General features: G+C 42.2%; 1 protein-coding gene across 1 annotated transcript in view; it reads left to right on the top strand.

Moving 5' to 3' along the window:
• Positions 1-26,888, top strand: part of SPOCK1 (SPARC (osteonectin), cwcv and kazal like domains proteoglycan 1) — a 603,884-nt gene that overhangs the window by 443,993 nt on the left and 133,003 nt on the right. Inside the window, 1 exon segment of the mRNA XM_014592244.2 lies at positions 8,814-8,940. Coding sequence (XP_014447730.2) covers positions 8,814-8,940 — 127 coding nt within the window.

Raw genomic sequence — 26,888 nt, 5'->3', positions numbered from 1 at the left:
GGTCTTTGTAAGAGTGTAGAAGCATTCCTTCTTTGATAATATTAAATTTGTAAGTTTCAGGTGACATGTGAAACCTTTTTTTAAGATTTTTCTCTTAAGTTTTGAAAAGCTATTAGCCAGGATTATGGTGTAATAAGACAAGTTTTTCCTTTAAACAATTTAAGTGCACGTGTAGAGTTAAGAAGTTGTTGTACATTTATGATTTAATAAAATAATTCTAAAGAAAAAATGTGTGTAAAGGTGCTTTAGAAACCTAGCTCTTATGTCTGGTTTGGAAGCTCTCTGCTTATTCTGGGGCCTGCCTGTCTTTCCTGATATGTCTGAGTCTTGATGCATTGTGACCCTCACCCTTCTTACTTGTGCCAACCAAGATAGAGTGAAGTCTCATAAGGATGCTGGTTATCCTGTGGTTGACCTCCCAGCTTGAATAAATTGGATGTCCTTCCCCCAGGTGCCTGGGACTCATCTTGTAGGTATGGGTTCTTTCTATCTCCAGGTCTGCCTTGTCTGAAAGCTCCCTAATTACCTACCCCTAACAGCTTCCCATGCTCTGCCATAACTTTTCTCCCTCTTGGGCTGGTTGGGAAGAATAAATGAGACAGTCCATGCAAAGTGCTTAAAACAGTGCGTGGAGGGACCAACAGATGCATAATGATTAATTACATCACTGGGCTTCCACATAGTTGACCATGGTTTGAGTCCCAGACCTAGCAGCTTAAAACTCAAGCCAGGTGCATGTGCATGTCTCAAATCCTGAGGGACAAATGGAGGAGAAGGGATTGTGGTGTGGCCATCCCCCCCTACCCCCTGCCTGTCTCTTTGGCGAGCCCACACACCCTATAGCAAAAATCTCTCTTAAAAAAATAAATAAAAACCTGGAATGTTACAAGAGCTCAACCCATGTTATGTTAGTTATTGGTAGAATAATAGTAATAGTGTTAGTATCAGCAGCAGCAAGTCCCCAATAAATGTTTAGCTGCTGTTATAATTTTTTTCTTTTCTTTTTTTTTTCTGTAAATAGTCATGTCTTTTGCACCACCCAGTGCCTAGTAGCACGTGGGACACTCCCAGGCATATGATAATCACTCTCTTTCTACAGTTTTCTTTGCCTTGTTAGGAAAATTGCATCCTCTTTGGACAGGATTTCATGTTAGGAGCTGTCTTCATTTTGAAAAGGAAGGAGACCCCGAGCTCATGTATATCAGGATGGAGAATATCTCACGTGGGAGCCTGTCTCTTTCATCAGAGCTGCTTTTGTAAATGACACAGGCCATTATGCTCTTCCTGTATAATTTTATGACTTAGTATAATGACTCAAATAACCCTAACAACAGAGGAATTATAGCATCATTTTACATGACAGATTATTTCAATGGTTAACATGTTTTTCATTTCAATTAACATTCATTATTTCGTCTGTGGTTCAAAATAGCCACAGAGCAGTCTATCTAAGTATCTTCCATCCCTGCTTTTGAAGCAATTAGTTTTGATTTTGCAAACACATTCAATCTTATTTTTGAATGGACAGTTTGATATTAACATGAAAACAAAATGGATGTAATCCTTTGGTGCCTACAAACAAATATTGTTATTACTGGAAAAGGATCATTCTCTAGGGTGGGTTTTTCATGTCTCTGAACTGACAGGTCTTTCTTGGAGGACTGTTGAGAGAACAAAGATAGAATAGACAGCTAGTTTTAGTGACTGGGACTAGAACTGGATACGTAAGCCTCAGTTTTACCACCTGTAAAAATGGAGATGCTAGTAGCATTGACTCTCAAAGATCTGTCATGTGCAAAGAATCAGGGACATGCATTTAGAGCATTGACTGGCATGTGATAGTCACACAAATCAATGGAGGGCTGAGGCTATTATTTATTACCTAGAACTGCTTTAATTCTCCACCAGCCATTCATATGCAGAATAAGACAGTTCAGTTTAAAGTTGTGCAAACATGGTAGAGAAAGCACAGTGTACCAAAGGAACAGCCCTTTGTCAATGGCTGGAAGAGCAAAGTAAACAATTGCATGTATTCTTAGCAGTCACCACTTGTTTCCTCACTGCCATCATTAAACATTTTGATCCACATTGCTGAATTTCATTAATTAGTGAGAGTGGGGATATCTGAGTGGGAGGAGTAGATTCAGTTAAAAGCCAGAACAAGAAACACTGACACAGGAAGTTGAAGGTTAACTGGGATAGGAGTTAATCCAGGAACTGGGATAGGAGCATCTTGGAGTAGGTGTTGCTTGTAGCTATTGCCATTTTATGGTAGTCCTGTCTGCCATGGTGAATTGTTCTTGTAAATAGAGTGAATAATTATAGATTTATTTGCACAGTATATTTTATAGAAGTCTTCTGAGTAGTGTTCCAAAAGATAGTTTTAGAGTATAGTAAATTATACATTGACAGTATCAGCACCTGATAAGGGGCAGCTCAGTTAGCTTGTTACAGGTCCAAATGTTGTCTCGTTTGAGTACTACAGAGTAATGTTAGCTGGCAGTTTCTAGTGTTTGCATCTTCACTTTAGGTCACATTTCTTTATAAATACTACTAAACAATACTTCTTATTGAGAAAATTAAAATATTGTGAAAATATAGACAAATTGATTATTTCAACAACTTTTGAAAATTCTTGGGTATTCTGAGTTCTCACTTTAACATTCTAAAGATTACTGTATTTTTTAAGAGAAATTTTTGCTATAAAGCACATGTGTTCACTGGAGAGATGGAGAGAGAGAGAGGTAAAGAGAGTGAGAAATCACCCTCCCAGTGGAGTGGCCATGCTGCAGTCCCTTCTTCTCCATTCTCCTCTTGACATTTCGGGCATGCGTGCACACACATCCAGCGTATTTCAAGCCACCAGGTTGGGAATTCAAAATGTGATTGGCTATGTGAGCGTCCAACACCTTCATCACTATACCACCTGCTAGCCCCAAGAGTACTATTTTTTGGCAATTTGAAAACATTATATCTGCAGTCCTCCTAAAGCTTTGGAACAGTCTGACTTCTAGAGTGTGGGGATCCTTCATCCCTTTGAGGCATAGCAGAACTCCCTCTACCCACTTCTCAGTTGTTTCTAGACTTTGTTGTTTTGTTTTTCATTAATTTTTTTAGTGTGAATTAGGACTTTTGAAAATAAGAACCCATTGAATTCTTGTTACTTAAACCAACATGCTAGTTTTGTCTTCTTGTTATTGCTAATAATTTCCAGAAATAAAAGAAGTTTCTAAAGGTTCCAATTTATACATTCACTTATTCACTATGAAAGTCCATGAGCAAGGGTCAACCCTGTTTCTAAGTATAAGGAGAACAAACATGATTAAGAAGATTCAGTCACTGCCCTTGAAGAATTCATAGTGTATTGAGAAATAGAGACACACTCACAAACAAAAAATACTCTGATTCTTCACACTATAGTGAATGTCATATTTGGGTCTGAACAAGGTGCGATATTGGAACCATGTCCAACAAGAACATTGGTTAACTACTTGGGGTGCAGGTCACAGGGTCAGAGAACACTTAGCAGAAGGCAATTGACTTGAAACTTACACAAGGAATAGACATTTACTATGAAGATAAACAGGATTTGCCAAGTTCTGTAGACTTGAATTTCCATGGAAGAGGCATGTAATTGGTGGATATGGCTGGTTAGAGATAGAATCAATAGACCTGAATATTGGGGAAATTTATGGAGACAGGGAAGAGAAGGGATCTACCTGGCTTTCAGCCAAGGTGTTTCCCATGGCTTGTTGGAATAATGCTAACCTTTTCATATTTGGCCAAGTCAATCAAAATGTTTGCTTGAAAACTAGTTGGAAAGCCTGGACAGGAGTGATCATAGAGCCATGATTGAATATGAGTGCACCCTGAAGGGGTTCTGGGAGGCTTCCTGAAAAGGTAATATTTGAGCTTGATGTGGAAGAAAACAGGATGAAAGGGAGAAATGTAGATAGGAATGAAGATTTGTTCAGATGAAGAAAAAGCCTGTATAATAGTACAGAGACAAAGTTCCTTGCTGGGCTCTGAGAGACAGCTTAGAGCAATTGAAGCAAAAATTTTGAGGTCGTGGTTCATGTGCATGTGTGTTTGTGTGTGTGTGTGTGCACATGTATATGTGTGTTGGAAGGGGAGCAGAGCATGCAGTGAGCCTGTAAAGGTAGATTGGGGCTGTTTTGTACCAAAAGTCAACATTTAGGCTATGTCCTAGAAGGTGGGAGAAAGATGAAGGTTTTAAGCATGAGAGTCATATGCTGACATTTGTATTTAAGAATCATCACTCTGTGGCCAGAAGGTGGTAAGATGGTAAGGTGGTTAAAGCACTGGACTCCTACATGGTTAACTGTGGTTCAAATCCTGGACCTGGTGGCTTACTTTCTCACTTTTCCCCTTTCTTTGTCTCTATTGAGTGTATGTGCCCTATAGAAAATTAAAATAATAATAATAATAAAGTAAAATCTTAAAAATAAAGAATCATCTCTCTACTTCAAAAATATAAATGCTGGAAATATTGGTAGACTTTTTAAAAAGATCAAGAATAAGCAGCTGGAAAGAAGGGAATAAGAAATGCCAGTGATCTGCTGATTTTCTTCTCTCCATCATGGAGGATTTTAAGGTTGGGATTTCCTGTGCAGCGACATCAGCTTGAAGGAAGCATGGCTGCCCTCAGCTCTAGCCAGGCTGTGATGGAGTTGGGGCTTAGTTGGGAAGGCTGATGGGACCTGCCTCCCAGACTAAATTGCTTGTGTCACCCCAGTTGATGAATGTCTGTGACACTGTGCAGAGCAATCCCATCAAGACATCTTCATCAGATTTTACTCTTCATTGACTCAAAAATTGAAATATCTTGAATCAGAAATCTTAGTCTCTTGCCTTGACTGGGTTATTTTTTATGATTTGTACTGAATTGTGGGAATTGAAATCCACAGTAGTTAGGAAAGTTATATATCCTTAGGTGTGTGTATACTTGTATATACATTCATATACTTAGATTCTGGACAGAGACTGTAGGTTTGGGTACCATCTCCACTAGAGACCTACCTCACTGAGGTAAGAAACCCTTGCATTTGCCCCAATCTAATAGATATACTCGTTTCATTAGAACTTGTAAAATTCAGAATAGCTTGGCCTTTGTACCCAAGGCATCCTGGAAGAAGTCACTGGTAGTTCTATCTGGGTATGATCCATGACCATCTGATAGGTGGTATTCTGAGCTTACTCCTCTGCCAGTGTGGAGCTGGGGACAGCTCTTCAAAGGAGCTCTATTTATAAAACAATCCTAGTGATGAAAGTACAGTTGCCAAAATAGGGAATTTGAAAGGCCCCAGATTAGTACAGTGATTTCCTGAGCAACTTTCATTCAACAAATATTTATAATATAACTTTGCAATAGTTCCGTGTGATGCTGGGCAAGAATTCTTCTGTGTCTCTAAGTCTTCATTTATAAAATAAAGTTGTACGATTGGATTAGTTTTAAGATATGTTCTGCTCTTGACATTCTGTCATTTTGTGATTAACTGCTGAGTAACCACCACAGTGGTCACACATAGGGAGCTACCCTCCCAATAGGAAAAGAAAAAAAAAATCCAGTGCCTTAACCACCATGCCACCTGCCAGTCCCAGTAGTTAGTTTGTTTCTACAAGAGAGAGAGAGAGAGAGAGAGAGGGAGGGAGGGAGGGAAGGAGGAAGGTGACCATATAGCAGAATCTTCACACTGCAATCTGCCCCCAGTCTCAGCTAGCCCAGATCATGGACATGCGTGTACATGCACAGAACACTCAGCCAAGTCTTAGAATCCAAACTCAAGGCCTGTCCCATCTGGGTCCAGCTGAATTGCCCTTACACTACCTCCTGGCTCCACAGGTGTATCTTGAGCATCCAGGTTATACCAGGCAGTAGCACAGGGTCTCATTTCTCCCTCCCCTGCCGTGGCTAAGCTCATTGCACATGGTTATGTCTGCTCCAGCAGACTTTATTGCCCCTTTCTGAGAACTCATAGCAAGAACTGTTTCAGTCATGGGCATGCACACGGGGGACTGACCCAGGAGATGGGCCTCCAGAAGCCAGAACTCCTTTCTGCATTTGCTGATTCATTATCAGTGTCAGACAATCTGCTGTGTGAATGATGATAAATGTGTGTTATTCTGTTGAACGAATCACGTACCCTGAGATTAACCCCATGCTGACAGCCTGCTCACCTACTGCATGGAGTCCCACCCGCTGTCCCTTTGCCAGTCTTCCAGAACAAATCTTGAAAGAATGAAGTGTGTTAGGTAAAGGATAAGAGGGACCTCCCGTCCATGTGATTTAGAAATGCAAATGATATGTATTTGTTTATTCCAGACAGAGAGACAGGCTAACTGGGTAGCTACTGTGGAGGCAGGGAGGCATTGGAGAGAGGACCACCAGTAATAGACACATTTAGGCTAGCAATCTAGGCTGGACTTAGATGGGCTGAAGAAGAGTGATTCCTCCCTGGGGACCCTCTGCAGCTGTATGAATGCCGTCTCAGGCCTGGCCATCAGTCACTTCCATGACTTTAGGCAAGACTCTTCCTCTCTCTGGACTACAGTATCTTCACTTGCAAAATGATCACACTGGGGACCAGAAGGTGGTGTGAAAGTTAAAGCTCTGGATCCCATGTGGCCAAGTGTATGGTTCAAGTCTTGGACTAGATGACTTGAGAAACATACTGGGCACACTCTTCCAAAAGGAGAGTGAAGGAGAAGGGATGAGGGTATGGCCATCTCCCCTGGAGGGTGATTTATCACTTCCCCTCTCTTTCAGTCTCTCTCCAGAGAGCACATGTACTCTATGGCAAAAATCTTAAAAAAAAAAAAAAAATCACATTGAACCAGGTGATCTCAAAGGACCCTCATAAGACATTCCTCTCTGATTCTCTGGTCAGATAATCTCAGGACTATGGCCTGTTGAGCCTGGGATCCCCAGAGGCTCCAAGGGCTGTGCTGTGTGTATGTGTTGATCCTCTATGATGGCACCCTCAAAGGTCGTTTCCAAACAGATCTTCTCCTCTTACTTCTTCCCCACATTGCTAGGGCAGGTTTGGGGGTAGTTATAAGGATCAAAATGGTCAGTCTTCCTTGCTTTGTTTATTTTTTTCATTTGGAAGAAGGTAGGTTACCTCAGACTCCAAACTCTAATTTCTGAGGGCTTAGAGATTCATTCCACACGTGGTAGAAAATATTTCCTTCTTTTGGTCCCACAAATTCTTTTAAATGCCATTCCAAACCTAGCGCCTGAGGATTAAGTCACATTTCAATGGTAATTTCATTCCCTATACTCTCATCTATGGGGAAAATAATAATAATTGTAATAATATTGGGTCATTAGGAAAGTCATGACACATTTTTGCATAGAAAAACATAGGAAAACACATCATGACTTTCCCAAACACCTAATGCCTACCATTTGTATTGCTTATTTTGCAAGCAATAAACTGCATACACCATATACATTGGTTCATGTAATCTTCATAATACCCTCTTGGAATGGATTCTATTTTCACCCTTCTGTGTGTGAGGAAGCAGATGTGCAGGATTAAAATAGCCTGCCAAGGTCACGCAGTGAGTAAGTGACAGAGCTGCAATTTGATCTTGTCTTCTACTAGAGCCTAAACACTAACTACCAGGCAGAACTGCCAGTGCAAAACATTTCAAGAGCATAATAATTGCCTGATTAATGGACAATCCCAGAGATGCTTGGCTTGGTCTTGGTACTGTGGCCATGGGAATCACTCGAAATGCTTTACTGGGGGAGTGGCTTTGGCTAAGAGAGGAAGGGTAACAGCGACTACAGGCCTTTATTCTGATGGTTTATGATACAGTGATGGGGTTCCTCCCATGGACATAAGGCATCCTAATAGCACCATTTATTGTTATGACAAAGGTTAGAAAGGGGGGAAGCTTGAGTTGGAATGAAATTCTGATTATTACACCAGTTGAAAGTGACATCACCTCAGAGCCTCTATCAAATGGCAAACCAAATCTGGACAAAAATTGCTTTAAAATGTATCTGCAGATAGTTTTCTACAGCTGTGATAAAGTCTTTCGGTTGTGTTTGGAAATGCATTTTATCTAAACTGCTTACTGAGTTAGTTGACTGTGTGTCATTCATGCAAAAGGCTGCCCATCAGCTCCAGCTGTTGGGGTGCTGTTCTCTGGACATATGTGATATGCTGCACCCAGTATTGAGGCCAATGAAGATACATTCTTTCATTTTAATATTTTTTTTATTTTAAAAAATTTTTAGAAAAAGATTTTTGCTATAGGGCACATGCAATCGCTGGAGAGATGGACAAAAAGTGAGAAATTACCTGCCAGGGGGGATGGCCATGCCACAGTCCCTTCTTCTCCATTCTCCTCTTGGGATTTTGAGCATGCACGCCTGATGAGAGTTTTTTAAGTTGCTGGGTCTGGGACTTGAACCGTGGTCTATTACATAGGAGTCCTGTGATGTAACCATTATGTCATCTGCTGGTCCCTCTCATTTTAAGTTTTTAAAAATGTGTTGCTGATGCCTTTCCATATCGATAAGTAACATTTTACTGCATGTTTAATGTCTACATTGTTTTCCTTGGCCCATCTGGTGGGTAGAGTCTAGGCTTTTGGGACAAAATCTCCTGCCTCTCTCAATGATTTGGAACAAATGAAAGTGTCCTGTAAGGGTCTTTAGAATGTCTTGCCTAGTTGACTTGCTTTTTATTTGCTTATTTGCCCTTTCATTCTGGGAGTCTAGAGGAAAGACTTAGGGGACCAGAGCTTCACCTAACTTATCCCCCTTTTTCTATCCTTAGGCAAAAGAAGGGGACCGTGGCCCACAAACACTGGGTTGGATCTTCGAATTTGGTCAAGTGCAAGCCCTGTCCTGTGGCACAGTCAGCCATGGTCTGTGGCTCCGATGGCCACACCTATACATCCAAGGTTGGTCTCCTTTGTTATCTTTTTATAGTCCAGAAAACTCTGCTTGGTTTTGATAAATCCCCCAAACTGGGACCTGTGATGCTTGGTGCATTCCAGGCCTTGCCCTTGAGAAGTGACCATCTGGACCGACTCAGAGACTCTCTCTGACCACAGAAACAAACAAGATTGAAGCACTTTGTCATATGTAACTATACTGGTCAAGGGCTAAGAGAAAGGGTGGCTCTGGGAGTATGATGCTGAAGATAATCTAGACAAGCTGTCCAGAGAAGGTGAGGCAGCCAGCTATTCAAAAATGCAAGTCGTGTGGTTCAACTGATGGAAACAAACTCGTGAGGGAGGATTGGGACAGTGCAATGAAAGGAAAGGGCATGATGTCAGGTCCGTTTAATCCACATTTAAATGTACACCTGAAATGTATCTGGTGCTGCACAGGACCCAGAAAAGGTTCTGTTCTTTTCTCAGGGAGGCCCAAAAGCTTTCAGTCTAATGGGACAGGGCCAAGCATGACCACTGGTCATTTTAAGTCAAACCAACAAGAAGAGAATGATTTCTAGAAAAAAGGGCCAGAGTAAAGTGGATCTGTTTCTTCCCAATGGAGAAAAGAAGAAAAACTTCACAGAGAAGGGGCATTTTATCCAGACTCTGATCCTAGGTTTGCGGACAGGTAGGGGTTGTGAGATGGAGGAAGAAAGTGAGCATCTGTTCTTAGAGTGTCAAACACTCCCCTTGGGATAAGGTTGTCCAATGGTGTTTGAGAATGGGCACATTTAGCCAGAGAATGAATTAAAGAAAGGGAATCCACAGAGTCAACAAGTGCTTGCTTATTTATTTTCTTCTCTAACAAATAGAAACTAAGCACCTCTTAGGGTCTGACCATGCAGTAGACATGAAGCACAGGGGTGCAGGCGTGTGTCCCAGAGTACTCTGTAAGTTGTGGGGGGCGGGGGAACACCAGGTCAGACTCTCCTGTCTCCTCTAGCTGAAGCTACACTGCTTTCATCTGTCTTCTTGTTTCTCTGTGTGAGATTTCACTTGCAGAATGGAGTCTAGGACTAAACAGAGTTGCTGCAGGAGAAACTCTGGTCACTCCTGGCCACATGGCCACATGGTTCTTGGGCCTTCTCTGGTCACTCCTGGCCACATGGCCACATGGCCACATGGTTCTTGGGCCTCTGCTAGGCCCTCTCTGTCTTTCCCCATCATTATTGATGGGGGCGATGTTGGTGGCTTCTGCTCTCTATCACACCATGGAGAGTCTACAAGCCCGGTAGGATTCTCACTGTCTGTGGTTCCCAGACTTGGCTGGGTTATTTCCAGGCTGTGGCCACTCTTCCTTAGTGATTCTGTGATGTGCAGTCATATATTTTTATTCTCTGAAAGTAGAGCTTGTCCTCCCAGATTTCACATTTTCCTGATAAGGTGATAAGGAGAAATGTATTTCTTTTTATTTTATTTTATTTTTTTGAGAGGTTTATGCTATAGGGAACATACGCTCGGCAAAAAGAGACAGAAAGTGAGAAATCACCCACCAGGGGGAATGGCCACACTACAATCCCTTCTTTTCTCTTTCCCCCCCCCCCCCCCGGGGGGGATGGCCCCCCGCCGCAATCCCTTCTCCTCCATTCTCCTCTTGGGATCTTGGGCACGCCCGCACACATGCCCAGCATGAGTTTAAGCCACTGGATCTGGGACTCGAACCACGGTCGACTACATGGGAGTCTAGCAACTTAGCCATTACACTCTCTGCTGGTCCCAAGAGAAATGTGTTTCACAAACCAGGAATCTAGGAGGCATGGGTGGCTTATGCTCAGACTCATACACTCTGCTTCAGGACCTCAGTAGCATAATCACTGCTTGATTAGTCCTTGTGTTTAGTCAATAAATATCTTCTGAGTTCTTCTTATATGTTAGGCACTGTAAGAGGTGCTGGGGAAACTTATAGAGGGAGGCAAAAAGTAGACTTATTCATGGTCAGAGTCAGTAATCCTTACCTCTTGCACGCAAGATATGCCCTGCCCACGGTCACCCTGGCTAAATAGTCCTGGGCTACCTCCGTTCAGCTCAATTCACTATTCCTGTTCTCTCCTTCACTCCTAATAGAATCAGAGTTTGAGATAGTTCACAGTAACCGGGCTTGCTTCTGACACCCCAAACATTCTAGAATAGCAGGTCTGTAGGGATCACTGATGAAGCCTGTCTACCTCCTTTCCCAGACAGAAAGGGCTGTCATTGCGTTTCATGAGGCCTCAGGTTGAGGCATGTAAACAGTCCCTGGGCATCCTGCTTCAGCACAGATACAGATATGGCAGCTGTGAGGTGGGGCCTGGGATTCTGCATTTCTAATGTTCCCAGCTGATAGTGGTGCTGCTGGCTATAGACCACACTTGGAGTAGTGAGAACTTCTGTTTTCATAGGCACCTCCTAATAAACCTCAGCTTTAGTCTACCCCTTTTCTCACCTTTTCCACATAACAAGAGGGGAGGGGCCAGCAGGTGGCATGGTGGTTGAAGGACTGGACTCCCACATGGCTATTACGGTATGAGTCTCGGACCTGGTGCCTTAAAAATCATGCACACCCACACCCAAAACCCCAAGAGGAGAATGGAGGAGAGGGGCTTGGTGTGTGGCCATTCCCCCAACCCTGGGTGATTTCTTACTTTCCTTCTTTCTGTCTCTCCCCTCTGAGTGCATGCACCTTATGGGAAAGTCCTAAATAGACAAAATGGTCCCGCGCCAGTCTCAGAGTGCACATATTCTTTAAAAAAAAGAGGGAAGACATTCTGTAGTAAAATATCTCTGTGTCTCCCCTGTGTTAAATGCTTGAATGGTTTCCCTCTTGCTTGCTAGAAGGAAGTTTAGACTCTTTTTTAATAAGTTATTTTATTTATCTTTATTTATTTTAATTTGACCAAAGAGGGACCATTTTGTCTAGAGAGAGAGAGCAAGCAAGCTGCCCTGTCCAGGACTCGCGATCAGCCATGTGGGAGTCCAGTGCCCTTAACCACCATGCCACCTGCCAGCCTCGTGCTTAGACTCTTTATTGTTCCTGACAAAGCCCTGCAGTCTGTTCCCTTCTTATTCCAAGTTCAGGTATCATAGGACGGATGGTTCATTCATTTGCTCAGCACCCATTTATGGAACACTTACCATTATTCTAGTTACTGTGCAAAACACAGCGTGGGGGTAGTGGAGAGCAAAACAGAGCCAGTCCCGCTCACTGGGAGGTGACAAGCTGGTCGGTGGGGGAGACGGAAATAAGTGACCAAACAAAAGAATCCACCCTGCTACAAAGTGTGGTGCTAAGAAAAGGAGAGCTGGAGGGACACCTGCTTTGGAGAGGAAGAAGGTCTCTCTGAGGATGTGTTCTTTAAACTGACAGCAGAGCGACAGAATGTTCCGGATTGAGAAAATAGCACAGGTCAGCAGAGGTGTCTGAAGAACTAGATGCCCATGTGGCTTTCCTGGTGAAGTGAGAGGCATGTAGATGACAGGGAGAAGGAGGATATCAAGAACATTCTTTTTTTTTTTTCTTTTTTTTTAAGAGAGATTTTTGTTCTCTTGCTGGAGAGACAGAGAGACAGAAAGTGAGAAATCACCCCAATGTGGGATGGCCATACTGCAATCCTTTCTCCTTCATTCTCCTCTCTGGAATTTTGGATATACAGATGCATCACCTGGCCTATGTTTTAAGCTGCTGGGTCTGGGACTCGAACTGCAGTCAAGTACATGGGAGTCCAGCAACATAACCATTGTGCCATTGCTGGTCCCGGATATCTAGAGCATTCTAACAGAGGCAATTTACCCAGCCTGGAATTTGAGAAGATGGTCAGGAAATTCCAGGCTGTGGGATACTCTATCGTGATTGACTTAAGATATGATATCTTAGAGGCAGAGACAGCGTCCGGCATCACCCTCCAGGGACATGGGGCACGGTGCCTAGTGGATGCACAGTCAGTGTAACTGACAAGAGAGGAACAGTGAGGACTCTGAGAAGGGATGGAGAGATTCCTGGATTCGGTACGTGGGATGAAGTGTGCGTAGTGACTGAGAAAAAGCAGTCGCTGCCATCACGGACCAGTTGACTTTGCTGAACACCCAGCCTGGGGCTCCGGCAGAGCCTTGGCAGGCCTTTGCAATGCTGGTCTCTGTGCAAAGATCCAGTTTGTGCTTTTCAAATTATTCTTCCAGCTCTGGAGTAAACAGATCCTAAGCCTGAGCCTGGAGGTGAGCCATGAGATGTCAGAGCATGATCAGGGCTGTGTGGGCAATGGGCATATTCCATATCAGACCCCAACAAAAACCTGCCTGCTCATCTTTGCCTCTTACACACAGAGCCCCAAGTGCAGCTCCCCATGATCCCCATGCTGCAAGGAGCAGTGGCAGCCTGTCAGACCCATGGTGGCTTGAAATGCTGTCAGTTGCCCAGGGAATGCCTCTGGAAATGTTTGCAGCTCATAGCCCCCAGCTGTCTGGGCAGGAAAGTTGCCTTGTTTTTTTTTTTTTTTCTTCATATGTAGGGAAGTTGCCTGCTTCTGGTGTAGCTAAATAGCTCAGTTAAGAGACAGAATTAGGATTCAGAAGACCCCTTGGCGATGACTTCTGATACATTCAAATAGGAGTAACCCCTATATACTCCTGGGCAGAGCCCTCAAAAGACTTGGCTGGCTGCATTCTGCTGTTCTTTTAGTGTCTTTGAATTCCTGCGCCTGCCTGCCTGCCTGAGTTCTCAGCCTCCTGGACCATCTCAACTCTTTTCCTAGGGTAATAGAAGAGGCCTGAATCCTTCCTACCAGACATTGTAGACTCCAGATGGAGTATATTGAAGCCCAAAGAGACAAGGCAAGTGGCAGAGTTTGACATGCACAGTCACGTGGACATTGGTGGCCCACTGCTTCGTTATGGAATTAAAGGAGAGGAGGTGGTGGGACGGGCTGCACTGCAGTGGAAATGGTGTGCAGGTTGCATGTGGTGTTAACACCCCTGTTGTCTGTTTTATGTAAACTTGACAGTTGTGCTTTCCCTTTCTTAACCTAACAGAACAATGGGATTCTTCCAGAAGCCATGTGTTGGTTGCTCAAGACCTAAAACAGGACAATTCTAAACCCCTGTGCTGTTCAGTGAGGCTTTCTTCCAAGGGAGATAGTTGAATCTGGTTGGGTTTACCACTAGAGTATTTTAGTTATTACCCTTACATGTATTGCCACTTGGTGACTGAGGTTCAAAAAGACATTTTAGCCTCAAAGTAAAAGCGCCGGAGGGGGCCAGCAGGTGGTATGGTGGTGAAGGCACTGGACTCCTACACGGCTGACTGTGGTTCAAGTTCCGGACCTGTCAGCTTTCTCTCTCTCTCTCTCTCTCTCTCTCTCTGGCTCTTGCTCATTTGTGAGCATACATTCCCTATAGCAAATTGAAAAAAAAATTTTAAAAGCACTGGGGAACACCAGTAGGTGCTCAATTAATATGAATAAATGAGTTAACTATTATTGAACAAATGCCTTCCTATCCCATGAAATTAATAACTTATTTTGTTATTATTAGCTTCAGGAAACAAATAACAGATGAGACCAAGATGCATGTGTAACTAGAGGTTATTTTCTGTCATTAAATGAAACTCATAAAAATTAATTTTGGCAAAAATACGTAGCCGCACTAGTCCTGTCACCACCACGGAAGTACATACCCCACAATAATAACTGCAACTTTTTGGGCAAATTGTTTATCCCTTAAAGATGGGTCTTAATGTTCATGGGTTTGATAGGGAGCAGAAGGAAGAAGCCTGAGTACCAGTGCATCTGTGTTGCTGGGTGTCTGTCCTTGGGTCACATCAAACAGGCTTTGCCTCTGTTCTGGGCTCAGAATAGCCAGAGACACCTGGAACCGGGGATGTGTTTAGGAGCTGCTGTCTGTGGGAGATTTTTTCCACTGTCTGGACATCAAGGATATCACTCAGAACTCTCTGACTGTCCCTAGATCAAAGATAAAGTGAACAAAACCGCACAGTCTTAGGCTGAAGAGACATATTCCACGGCAATAAATGTTTATTCAGACTCTGTAAAGCATACTCCTAACAGATGAGGAACAGAAGGGCACTGCTGGGAGCTGACAAGTTGAAGGCCGACACTGCAGCTGATTGGAGAGTGTGACGGAGACTCTGACCCTTGACTTGGCTTCCAGTTGGTACAGCTCACCCTGCTCATTTCTTTTCTTTTATTTTAATTTTATTTTTTATTTTTATTATCATCATAATCTTCTTTATATTACATTGGATTACATATAACTTTACAGTGTATTACATTGCTTTTTCAAAAGGGAATGCCATGCATGTCAGTCAATACAGAGACATTAATTTCCCCACTTCAACATTCAATACCTTTTCTATGATTTTCCCAATTATTATTATTATTCGAATTATTTTTTAAAACAGTCAGTCACTATTTCTCATTTTGCTTATAAAAAGACTTTACTCATCATGAAATACTTCTCAGACCAATCCAGAAAAAATAACAAGACCTCGGCATTTGATAGAAAGTGGTCAGATATGGAGGATCTATTGCTGAGTAAAGTAAGCCAGGCTATGAAAGAAAGATATTGTATGTATCCACTCAATATATACCGACTATCCGCACTCTATGGTAGAGAGCGAAAAATTGGAGGACATAATAGCAGTGAAGGTACTTAACGAGAATAGGACAGTGTGGAATGGGGCAGGCGAAGAGGTGAAGAATGGGGGAGGTGAAGAGAAGAGGATAGAGAAAGATAGCAAGAGAACAAATAGAGAGGCAGGACATAGAGAAATAGATATGGCTTATTACCCTGCTCATTTCTTAACTATCCCTGATGGCACATTCTTCTAGCCAGGAGTACTGAAGTAGCTCAGAAGTTCTATAAATGTTTATCGTGTTCTTTCTTACTCTGTGCCATGCATTGTGCTAATTACTAGGAATCTGGCAAAGGACAAAATACAACACTTCAGTTTTCATGGAACTTTCAAGGATGGTAGGCACACTGAAAGCAAACTTCCTCTGATTAGAATTGACACTTAGGCCCAGCCGAGGTAGTGCTTACTTGTAGACCCTGCTACTCGGCAGGTTGAGGGCCCACGGGAGGCCAGGGTTAGATTGCTGGCCCACCCCAAGGGGTGATGGTGGGGAGCAAGAAAATAAAAATGGTTCTCCAGGGAGGGTAGAAAGGAAGTGATTAGATAAAAGTGGGAGAAAGACCTCTATACACATAAATTTTAAAACCTAAATAAAGTGTGTGTGTGTTTTAGATAAGTGACATTCCAGGTGCTGCAGGGGCACAGGACAGGGCCACCTCAATGAGTTCGGAGGTGTAATTAGCCTTCTTAGAAAAAATGATGTTTCGCTTGAGATCATAAGTATATAAACTATGCCTCACTCTGTTGAAAATGTATACAATTGAAGGCAATAAATATGTTAATGTATAAAAAAAATAAAAAAAATAAGATAAAAAAAATAAGTATAAAGTTTCAGAGTGAGCGGGAGTGGTGGAATATGGAAGGGAATACAACTCACTGAAAGAGAGAAGAGGAGGGTGAAGAGGTGAAAGAAAGCATGACACTTTGGAGGAACTCGTGACAGTGTCAGTATGACTAGACCACGTGTGGAGTGGGGACAGAGGCTAACCAGCTATAGAAATGAGGCTAGGCAAGCAGTCAAGGGCCATATTTTGAGGCCCTTGAAAACCACATGTAAAAGGCAGGACTCAGAGCATTGGGTGCATATTTTGAATTTGCTTGTGGTAGCTGGAGGGTGGGAGTGGTCAAGACAGGACTGGTGGCAGGGTAACTTTGAAGAATCTACTGAAATCATCTGGGTGTGGGGTGAGTAAGGACTGGACTTGCATAGTGGTTACAAAGATGGATAAAAAACAGTCTAGAGAGGTATTTAGGAAGTTATAGCCAGTGTTTGATTTCAAATATAGAAAATCATTTCAGTTCTGAGCCTAGCAGAAGGACATCTTTTCTCTGTCTTCATACTGGCTGGACCTATAAATTCTCTTGCCAACGGTTTCATGGCTTCGCCTCGGACCGTCTGGGAACCCATCATCTCTAAATCCCTTTTCTTTCTTTGTTGTTATCTGCATAGAGAGAGGAAAGCTTACCAGGGTCCTGGCTGTCAGCTTTGCATGCTGTCGGTAAGAAGAGGACTACTGATGCTGCTGCCTAGACCTGGCTAGTCCAAGCTTCATATGTGTGTTCTATCTTGGGTTTTCTCCCTCCAAGGAGATGCTGTTTTTGGAAAATAGGAGGGATCTGGAGTCCTGGAAGCTCCGAAAGGAGCAGGGGGCAAGGAGGGAGGGAAATGCCTGGAGCAGTGTTCTGGCCCTCCTGAAGTCTCACTGCCAGCTTCCTTTGAGGACTTCATAGACTTGTGCAATCTGCACCCACGTGGCCAGAGTTCAGATGTCAGGGCAGTGGTTGCTCATTTCTCAGGCAGAAGCCCAGACCTTGGGCTGTCCTCTGGGGAGGGGTTTCACCCAGCACTGTCGGGCCCTAGAGAGCCAGTCCTGTTTTCCAGCCTCAGCAGGCTGTTGGCAATTGGAAACAAGCAGGCAGACACCCATCTGCTCTGACGCCCCGCCTCTCTCCCACCCTCCATGTTTTCTTCCTTAATCGCTGTTAAACAATTAGCAAATGGCTCATTTATGTCTAGACACAGAAAAGAGATGCAGAGTAAGAACTGCTGTGGAAGAAAATGTTTCTCTTCTGCGCTGAGTGTGCACACGTGCGGGAGAGGTGGGGAGCGTTTCTTTAGCACATTGTCTCGGTAGAATAGATTATTTTCTCAGAGGCATCTTAATAGTCTTCAACATTGCTGCCAGGAAAAGGTCATGTTTGAAGTCCTTGGCAGGCGGAGTCTCTGCAGGCCAACATCTCCCGGGGACAGACTATTCTGAGGATTAGAGCAGATCGAGGATGTGGCTTGTGAGATATCTCACATGGCCCAAGCATGGTACGTCTTCTCAATCTCCCAGACTTCCAGGGCCCTGTGACCATGCCAGGCATGGGGGCTTTTTATGTGTGGCTGCTCTTCTTGGCTTTTAAGCAGGTTTCAGGTATAAGTATTTTCAGGGATATTTTGGAAGATGCCTGCCTCCAGAGGATGTGCAGGTTGAAAATTGTCTTCATTTAGAAGTGGCTCACTGGTGAGGGCCTTGCTTCTGACTAAGCAGAAAATAAAATTATTGGAGACCGAAGGTGGAAGGCTTGCATTTGCACATTTTGTGCCTTAGCAGCAGGAGCACAGTGACAATAGCAATGGCACCAAGTGTAAGAGGAACAGCTTCAGTGGCAATTAGGCAAGCCATTGGGTGCTCCCATCTGCATAGCACCAGGGGGTGTGTGTTGAGGGTGGAGGAGGCTAAAATTCCTAACTTTGTCAAGCCGTGTTCATGGGTGGTAGGAGAAGAACCATGTCATGTGTAAATAGGTCACAGTGGACACTGACAGTCTAAGGAATTTGGGTAGTTGATTTTATTATTATGATTTTTCTTTTGCTTAGAAAAGGTCAAAAACAGAAGTTACATGACCAGAGAAATACTCATTGCATCTAGCCCACTCTAAGCAATTTTGCTTTTACACATTAAACTGTTTTAGATTTGGAGATAACTCCTCCTTCGCAGATACCTGAACTTTGCCTTTTCACCTCAGGCTTCATTCGTTTTCAATCTCTCCCTCTTGCAGCCCTTAGTCTGGAGCCACCAGATATCCTTTGATAATGAAAGCTAGCTTACATAGTGTGAAAACCCTCAGTTATTAGTTTGAATAAAGTTCTTGCTCTACTTTTGTCATAATCATCCCCTTTCTCCTTGACAAAGCTTTTGGAAGGAGCAAATATGAATAATATTTAAAAATACAGATTGTGCATTAGTTAGGATCTAGGGTCTGGCGGTTGTAACAGACCCAAATCAAACAGAGACTTAAATGGGATCAAGTTTTGTTTCTCTCTCATATAAACAATGCCAAGAGAAGCAGCCTTTGGACTGTTGATGTCCAGGGTTCTTCTAGTGAATCTCTCATTTTTAATCATTGCAATTGGCAAGCTTCTGTGTCTGCTCCCCGCAGCCAGGAGAAAGAGGGCACAGTCCAGAAGTCACCAGCGGCACTTTTGTTCAGATCCTGTTAGCTAGAACTTAATAACAGGGCCGTACCAAGCTGTTTGTAAGGGAGGCCAGGAAATGTCATTTTAACTCTAAACAGCTATGTGCCCAGCCAAAATTTGAAAGATATATTACTAAAGGAAGGACAGAGTAGCTGTTGGGGTTATCTAGCAGTTGCTGTAACAGTAATATTTACAGAATAATAATAACAATAATCATAACAGAAAAAATAGTTAATTATTGGGGCATGTGTTAAGTACCATGGCATTGTTAAGTGCCATACCACTACTTTATTTTCTGTCTTATTTCGTCTAATTCTCACACAAACCTATGAGCTGGGTACCATTATAGCCTCAATGTAAAGATGAGAAAACTGAAGCTTAAAACTTTTTCAAGGTCTGTGCAGCTGGTGAGATTTGAACCCTGTTCCGCATGACTCATGAGTGAAAAGTCATCAGAGAAGTAATGGGAAACACCAGCTGTATCATCAAGATGCTTTTGAATTTTAGTGACAGAAACTTAAACTGAGCTTAAACCTAAAAAATCTTCACTGACATACGAGGCTAGAAAGTATGTTGGGGGATAGCCAGGCTTCAGATTAAAAAGGGAAAATTCAGTGTTGACACTCCAGTTCCTTCTCTCTCTCATCTTTGTTTATTTCTGGCTGGCTTCATTCCCTTCAGCAGAGTATATGGATTTTGACAGCTGCAGATTCACTTGCTACCAGCCTGGAAACACCAAAGATATTTTCCAGTGTTGGTTTCAATCTCAGGGAAGGATTCCCATTGACTCCCTTTGACTTACACGCCTATCCCTTAATCAAATACTATGTCCAGGCTGATGTGGTTCTACGATTGATCAACTCTGGTCACATGAACCTCTTCACCCCACCCTTCGCTATGAACAAGGAGGGAAAGGCATACACTGGACTGAATGAAAATTAAAAAGTAGTGTATTGCAGTCACCTTTCAAAATATCAAATATGCCTACTGTCATTAAAGGTTTTAAGTAATAACAGTAGTTTGAACCACTAAGAACGTAGTAAGCCATGCTGTGTTTCTGGAATGATAGGTGTAAAGATAAGTAATTTTTTGTGTAAATTTGTTTATTTCTTTTATGAGAGAGAAAGAAAGAAAAGCACAACACCATCAATAAGTTCTCACACCCGGGCCTTCCCCTTCAGCTAGGATTGCATGTGTACATGTGCACGCCTGGCCAAGTACAGACTAACTTGGGAACCAAATCCTGATTTTTCATGTGACCTCCAGTACTACAGAGTAGCACAACACCGCTGTGCCATCATGGCTAGGCCATGGCTGTTGTTTGTGTATTTTATTCCATTCATTAGAAGGTACTCAAGATTGTGTACATGTGCATGAATGACACACACACACACGCAGACATGGACACATTTGACACAATCTCATCACACCACTATCCCTTCCCCAGTCCTCTAGAAGTGAGGAACTTGAGACCGTATACCTGCATGTGTCAGGTAAACTTGGAATCCAAACTCATGACCAACCATGTGGCTTTCAGCACCACAGATCAATATGTTACTCCCTGGACCACTGAGGCTGTGCCAAACGATGAGACAAGTTTTTATACTAGACATGTTATCTAGTTACAGAGAAAGTTTATCTAAAATAAGGTAGATCCAGTGTCATTTTAATTCAGAATTCTTTTAAACCATTTGGTCTAATGCTTTAATATTTTGTTCTGATCATGGGGCACATCTGTCCTCAGTTCTTTTCAGCATTTATTTCTTCTTAGAACATGCCAAAATAACACAATCTTTTTGGCTCCCGAGGATAAACTTTCAGGCAAAACGGTTATTGTGACATTTTCAGAAAGCACAGATGTTCAAACGCCGTCCATGGTGAAAATACATCCACAGAATTTATACCGACTACTTCAGCATGCAGATTAGCCGTGAAGTTAGAGCAGAAGGAAGCAATTCAACTAATTATTTTACCACTTATTTCTATGTTCTATATGCAAACATGCATTTAACCAAGATTTGAAGAATAGATTTTCATTTCTTTTTCTCAAATGCCCTGAGTAGAATGCCATGTAATTAGTTAGTGCTTTTGTTAAAAACACATTAGGAAGAATAACCTTCTTGTTGTCAGTTCTGTTGAATGCACAATTAAGCCATTTGATAGAGCAATTACCTGAACACGATGATGCTTGGCTTCACCTCATCAGGAGATGAAATTAAGGATTAGGTAAAATTGCAAAGCACATGAGATCTCTGCCTACAAATCCTTTAAGAAAACAGAAAGGTCCCTGGCCAGAATGAATATGCACAGTGCTGTAAATCTAATTAAATCATTACAAACAACTTTAATTAAGTTCACAGTCATGTCACTTTTGTTTTTCTTTAAAAGAAACAAACAAAATATTCTCCACTGACTGACTCATATGAGTATAGTCAGACTACTTCTTCATGTTTTCCAGAAGAACGTTCAGCACTAGCTATGGATAGTGTTCAGAGAAGCCAAGCTTGCCTTCTAAACCTTGGGCTAGGATCCATACTATGTAAGAGAATTAAGTGATATTTGCCAGGTTAGAATTTACATGCGTTGTTGCCATAATTGGATAATGAAGGACATGATGTTAATGACACTCTCATTTTTTACCGAAGTAAGTTTTTTTCCTGTTGTTTATGAAACAAAGGAAACATTTTGGGATCTTTATACACATATATTTGAACAGAAATGCTTCCTCCTCTGGGCAAAGATGGGCTTCTTGAGTTGCTCATTCTTATCTGTCCAGCAAGGTACTCAAAACAGCATAGGGGAGATCCTGGGGAGTCCCAAAGAGTGACATTTCCTAAGTTCTCATCCAAAGATACTGAGCAGCGCTTCAGAACCCCCACAGGCAGGCTGTGCAGTGCTGACTGGGTAGGAGACTTGCATACTGGGGTTTCAACCAGTTTGACCAGACGGAGCTCATTTGAAGGGCTTCTTTTCTCTCTCTTCCCCAGAAGAGACATCAAAAGATGATATTATACCCACACGGCTCTGAGCAAGAGCAAGATCTGCTGCACATTTTCTGCTGGCCAGCTATCTGGCCCCTCTTGTAGCAAACTGATACACAGCTCAGTTCCCTGGCACCAAACAAGAGACAGACAGAGGTGGAATACAGAGGATTTGTCATGTTTTTGGAGGGGTTGGGGATATTTAACACACTATGATGGCACAGAATAAATTGAATCTCCCTCATCATCTCTTTTGCCAAAGAAGAAATAACTGTATTTCTGGGATTTTAGTCACAAGGCTGAGCCTAAACACTGTCTCCTCAGTGAAGCCTTCTGGGCCCTGCATGCTAAGCAGACCATCTTGGCTCTCTGAACTTCAACAGCACCAGGTGTTTACTTCCATCGGAGTGTTGACTGAGTCACACTGGAACTGTGTCGGTACACGTGTGTGTATCCAGCCATAAGACAGACTAGAGATTCTGAAAACATTTGATTGAAAATTCCTAGATATAATGCACACATTCTTTTAAATAGTTGAACTTACAAGATTTAAGGGAAATCCTTTGTTTTGGGAGTGAGGGAGCACTGATAAGCCAGTTGAGATACTGACCCCTGCCCTAGGGGTAAGGAGGTAGGAGAGCTAATCTAACCCAGAGACTTTGGGGTAACAGCTGCCTGTAGACTAGAGACAATGCCTTAAGTGCTAGCAAAGTGAGAAATTGGAACTGAGACCTCACACATAAATCCAAGACATGCAGTGTGTTCACCCTGAGTTAAAGGGTAGGCTAGATAAAAATATTAATAACATCTGCCTATTGATAAAGTGGGACAAAAACATTTGTCAGTCTCAGCTTGGACTCTGGTTAGAGAGAAAAAAACTCACCTGTTAAACTTTGTAACAAAGTGCCTATATTCACACAGGTAGAGGAAGGGTGCTACATGTATCACAATGCACAGAGGTGTAAACCAATCAGGGCACCCACTGACTGCAAGGCTGTCCTGTGGCGTAGCGTGTGAATTTCATCCCGAGTATGTGGTTCAAATTTCATACTCCTTGTATGGCACAGGAAACCTGGTACATGGGCTTCAAGCGGTCCTGGGTGGGGAGTGCACCATGGTGCCTAGAATAGCCCAGGGCAAGTCCTCTCTGGAGGATTGACCCCACGACTCAAGCTTAACAGGATTCCTTCAAATGCCAAACATGACTCATAGTTCTTTAAAGCATAAAAGGAAATTAAGCACCATGGAAAAGAGACAATACAAGCAGAAAACAGTAGAATTAAAACCCCAAGATCTTCTCAGGTACAGAATATAAAATAAGTTTAAATGTTCAACATGTTTAAGTAAAAAAGGCAATTTAAAATGTAAGCAATGAATTCTATACCATCAAGAAACACCAGATTAATCTGAAACTTCTAGAAGTGAAAAAAATGTCATTATTAAAAATACATTTTAATGAAAAAAAAAAAAAAAACTCATGTGAACTACTTCATGGAGAAAAGAAACCAGGACTCTAGCTCCTTATTCTAAAATTGGCAATTGAAAACAAAAAAGTAATTAAACATGTATCCATTTTTTTCTCATAGAAACCATATTTCAGGGTGAGCCTAAAGCTTTATTTCATATGGGAAATGTCTTTACAGGAGAACAGTTTATAAATGTGGAAGTAATAATAGAATTAGAAAAGTACAATTTTTCAAGCCTCTAATGATGTAACTGAAATAGGCAGCAGTCGAGCATGGAGATGAAACCATTAGACAAAAGGCTGCTGCTGTTACTGCCCGAGTCCACTGATGCGTCCTCGAATCGCTGAAGTGGGAACGCGGCACTGTCTGTCCTGTCGTCATGCAGTAGGAAGCACACAGCACTACGTGTGGCTCGTAGGTATATGAAATATTGTGACAAGAGGAGTCGAATTTGAATCTAGTCAAGCCTTACTCCCATTTACAGGCTGTGCAGGGTAGAGAAACAGTTTAAAGGAGGCCATACAGAATCAACAGACAAAATCAGAATGTGAGATTTGGGGGACAAGAAAATGAACTGCATTAAAAAAAAAGAGAGAAAAGAGAAAGGTGGAGTGGGAGACATAGCTACAAACTGCTGTGTGAATGATGAACCCAAATTGAGACAAGTCAACCAAAATTCCTAAAGAGAAAGGTATTTTACAGATATTAAGGAAAGGACAGGTGCACTCACCAGAGACAGTGAAAGAGATAGTACTTGGGAAAGTGAGAAATTACCCCCCAGGGGGGGATGGCCATGCCAGGATCCATTCTCCTTTAGTCTCCTCTCAGAATTTTGGGAATGCATACACACACGCCTAGTGTAATTTTCAAGTCACTAAATCCAGGACTTAAACCATGTAGTTGGCCATGTGGGATCTAGCACCTTAACCTTCCTTCAAACCACCTGCTGGCCCCCCCAAAACTATATATACATACATATATATGTACATATATATGTGTGTGTATATATATACATATACACATATATATATGTGTGTGTGTATATATATTTTGTTGTTGTTATTGACATTTTTTCTTTAGGGTACATGTGCATGCCAGAGAGAGAGAAAGAGAGACAGAGACAGTGAGAGGGAAAGTGAGAAGTCAACTCCCAGGGAAGAAGGCCACACTGCAATCCCTTCTCCTTTATTCTCCTCCTAGGATTTTGGGCGCACACCACACACACACACCCCTGCCTGAGTTTCAAGCCACTGGATCCGGGACTTGAAGCACCCCTGGCCATATGGGAGTCCAGTGTCATAAGCACTATGCCATCTGCTGACCCCCAAAAATGCATTTTATTTTTAAGAGAGAGGTTTTTGCTTCAGGGTGCAAGCATTCACCAGAGAAGCAGAGAGAAAGAGAGAGAGAGAGAAAGAGAGAGAGAAAGTAAGAAATTACCCCCTCCCTGGAAGGAGATGGCCAAACTGCAATCCCTTCTCCTCCATTCTCATCTTGGGATTTTGGACATACATGCACGCATATGCATCCAGTATGACTTTTAAGTCGCAGTGTCCAGGACTCAAACCACAGTCGGCTATGTGGGAGTCCAGCAATGTAACCATTACACCATTCGCTTTTTCCAAAACTACATATTTTTAAAGAGCCATACTGCAAATGACATAGAGACTTTGCTTTAAAATAAGATAGCAAAGAAAAAAGGAATGTATGAAGTAAAAGTCAAAGAATCTCAAGTATTATGGAACTGAAGTTATGGATATAATTGAACTAATTTCTCTTCTATGGCATATGTTCAAAATTTTACTTGGTTAAAAAATGAATACTTTTTGCATTTAGGAAAGGCACAAATCCAGGCCTATCTACACATGGATCCAGAACTTCAGCTGTGAAATATTGCTTTCAGGGACTTGAAATAAAGATTTTCTTCTGAGACTTCCCCTTTCACACTCATTTATAGTGGGTAGTGCTTCTTGTCTCCTTTTCTCCCTTTCTCGCTCTGTCTCTCTTTCTCTCACTGTGTCTTTTAACTTTTTTTAATTTAAATTTTTTTTAAGGTAAAGTATTTTCTGGGCTCTCAAACCCCTTCTTTACTGTGCTAATTGCACCTTCCCCAATTCCATTTAGGAAAGGCACATATCTAAGCCCATCTTCACATGGATCCTGAACTTCAGCTGTGAAATATTACGTTCAATTTTTACTTTTTCAAATTAAAATCTAGGGGCCAGCAGTTAGCGTAATGGCTATGTCACTGGACTCCCATGTGGTCCACTGCGGTTTGCATCCCAGACCCAGTGGCTTAAAACAAAACTCGAGCTGGGCATGTGTGCGTGCGTGCCCAAGATCCTGAGAGGAGAATGGAGGAGAAGGGATTACAGCATGGCCATCCCCCTGGGGGGTGATTTCTTGCTGTCTCCATCCAAAAAATATAATAATAAAATCTAAAGTTTTTTCTTCATCTTTATTCGTTGGCTTCTCGGCTCCTACACACTAAATGTCTAGACAGATCCAAGTGAATAGAATCTAAACATCTGAATATGATTAGGGTCAGAATTTTCCTCTATTCCCACTGATTCTGATGCACAAAGAGTGAAAACAAAATGGAAGAGAGATTGTATATCACCTCCTCCTGCAGGCCTCTGAATAGTCAGATTGAACTTCAAGAATTAGGGAGAAACACACCATCCATCAGGTGACTAGAAATCACTACAGGTTAAAAGAAACATGGAAAAACAAGAAAATACCTCTCCTCCAAGGAAAAAGGATAACTCCTCATCCTCAGACAGTATGATGAAATTCATGGGAATGTCAGATAAAGAATTTAGAATTTTCATGGTGACAAAGCTCACAGAGACCAAAGAAAAGAGAGACAAAGAACTGTCAAAGAGGCAGCAGAAAGAAGCTGAGGAGCTCCAAGAGGTGAGGAAATTCTTGCAAGACCTAAGAGAGGAAATTCATACTATAAAAAAGAATCAAATGCACCTGTTAGAGATGAAGACTATAATACAGGAAGTCAAAACCTCCCTTGAAAGTATTAAAAGTAGACTAGAGCATACCAAAAATTGAATCTCAGATGTAGAAGATAGAATCGCTGGCCTAGAAAAATCCACCACAAAGACTGAGTAAATTGCCCACAAAGATGAGAATAATATATGAGAAATACTAGATACTATCAAATGTCCAAACATCTGAATAATTGGTATCCCAGAAAGGGAAGAGATTCATAAAGGCATTGACAATCTATTCCATGAAATCCTGGAAGAAAACTTTCCCAAACCTAGAGAGGCACTCAAAGATCCAGAGCCAAGAAATACAAAGGACCCCCAACAGAATCAACCCAAGAAGATCTTCTCCAAGACACATTATAGCCAGATTGGCCA

This window comes from Tupaia chinensis, unplaced genomic scaffold (assembly GCF_000334495.1).
Source record: "Tupaia chinensis unplaced genomic scaffold, TupChi_1.0 Scaffold000672_1, whole genome shotgun sequence".
Classification (NCBI taxonomy): Eukaryota; Metazoa; Chordata; class Mammalia; order Scandentia; family Tupaiidae; genus Tupaia; species Tupaia belangeri.
This window is presented reverse-complemented; position numbering and strand designations above follow the sequence as displayed.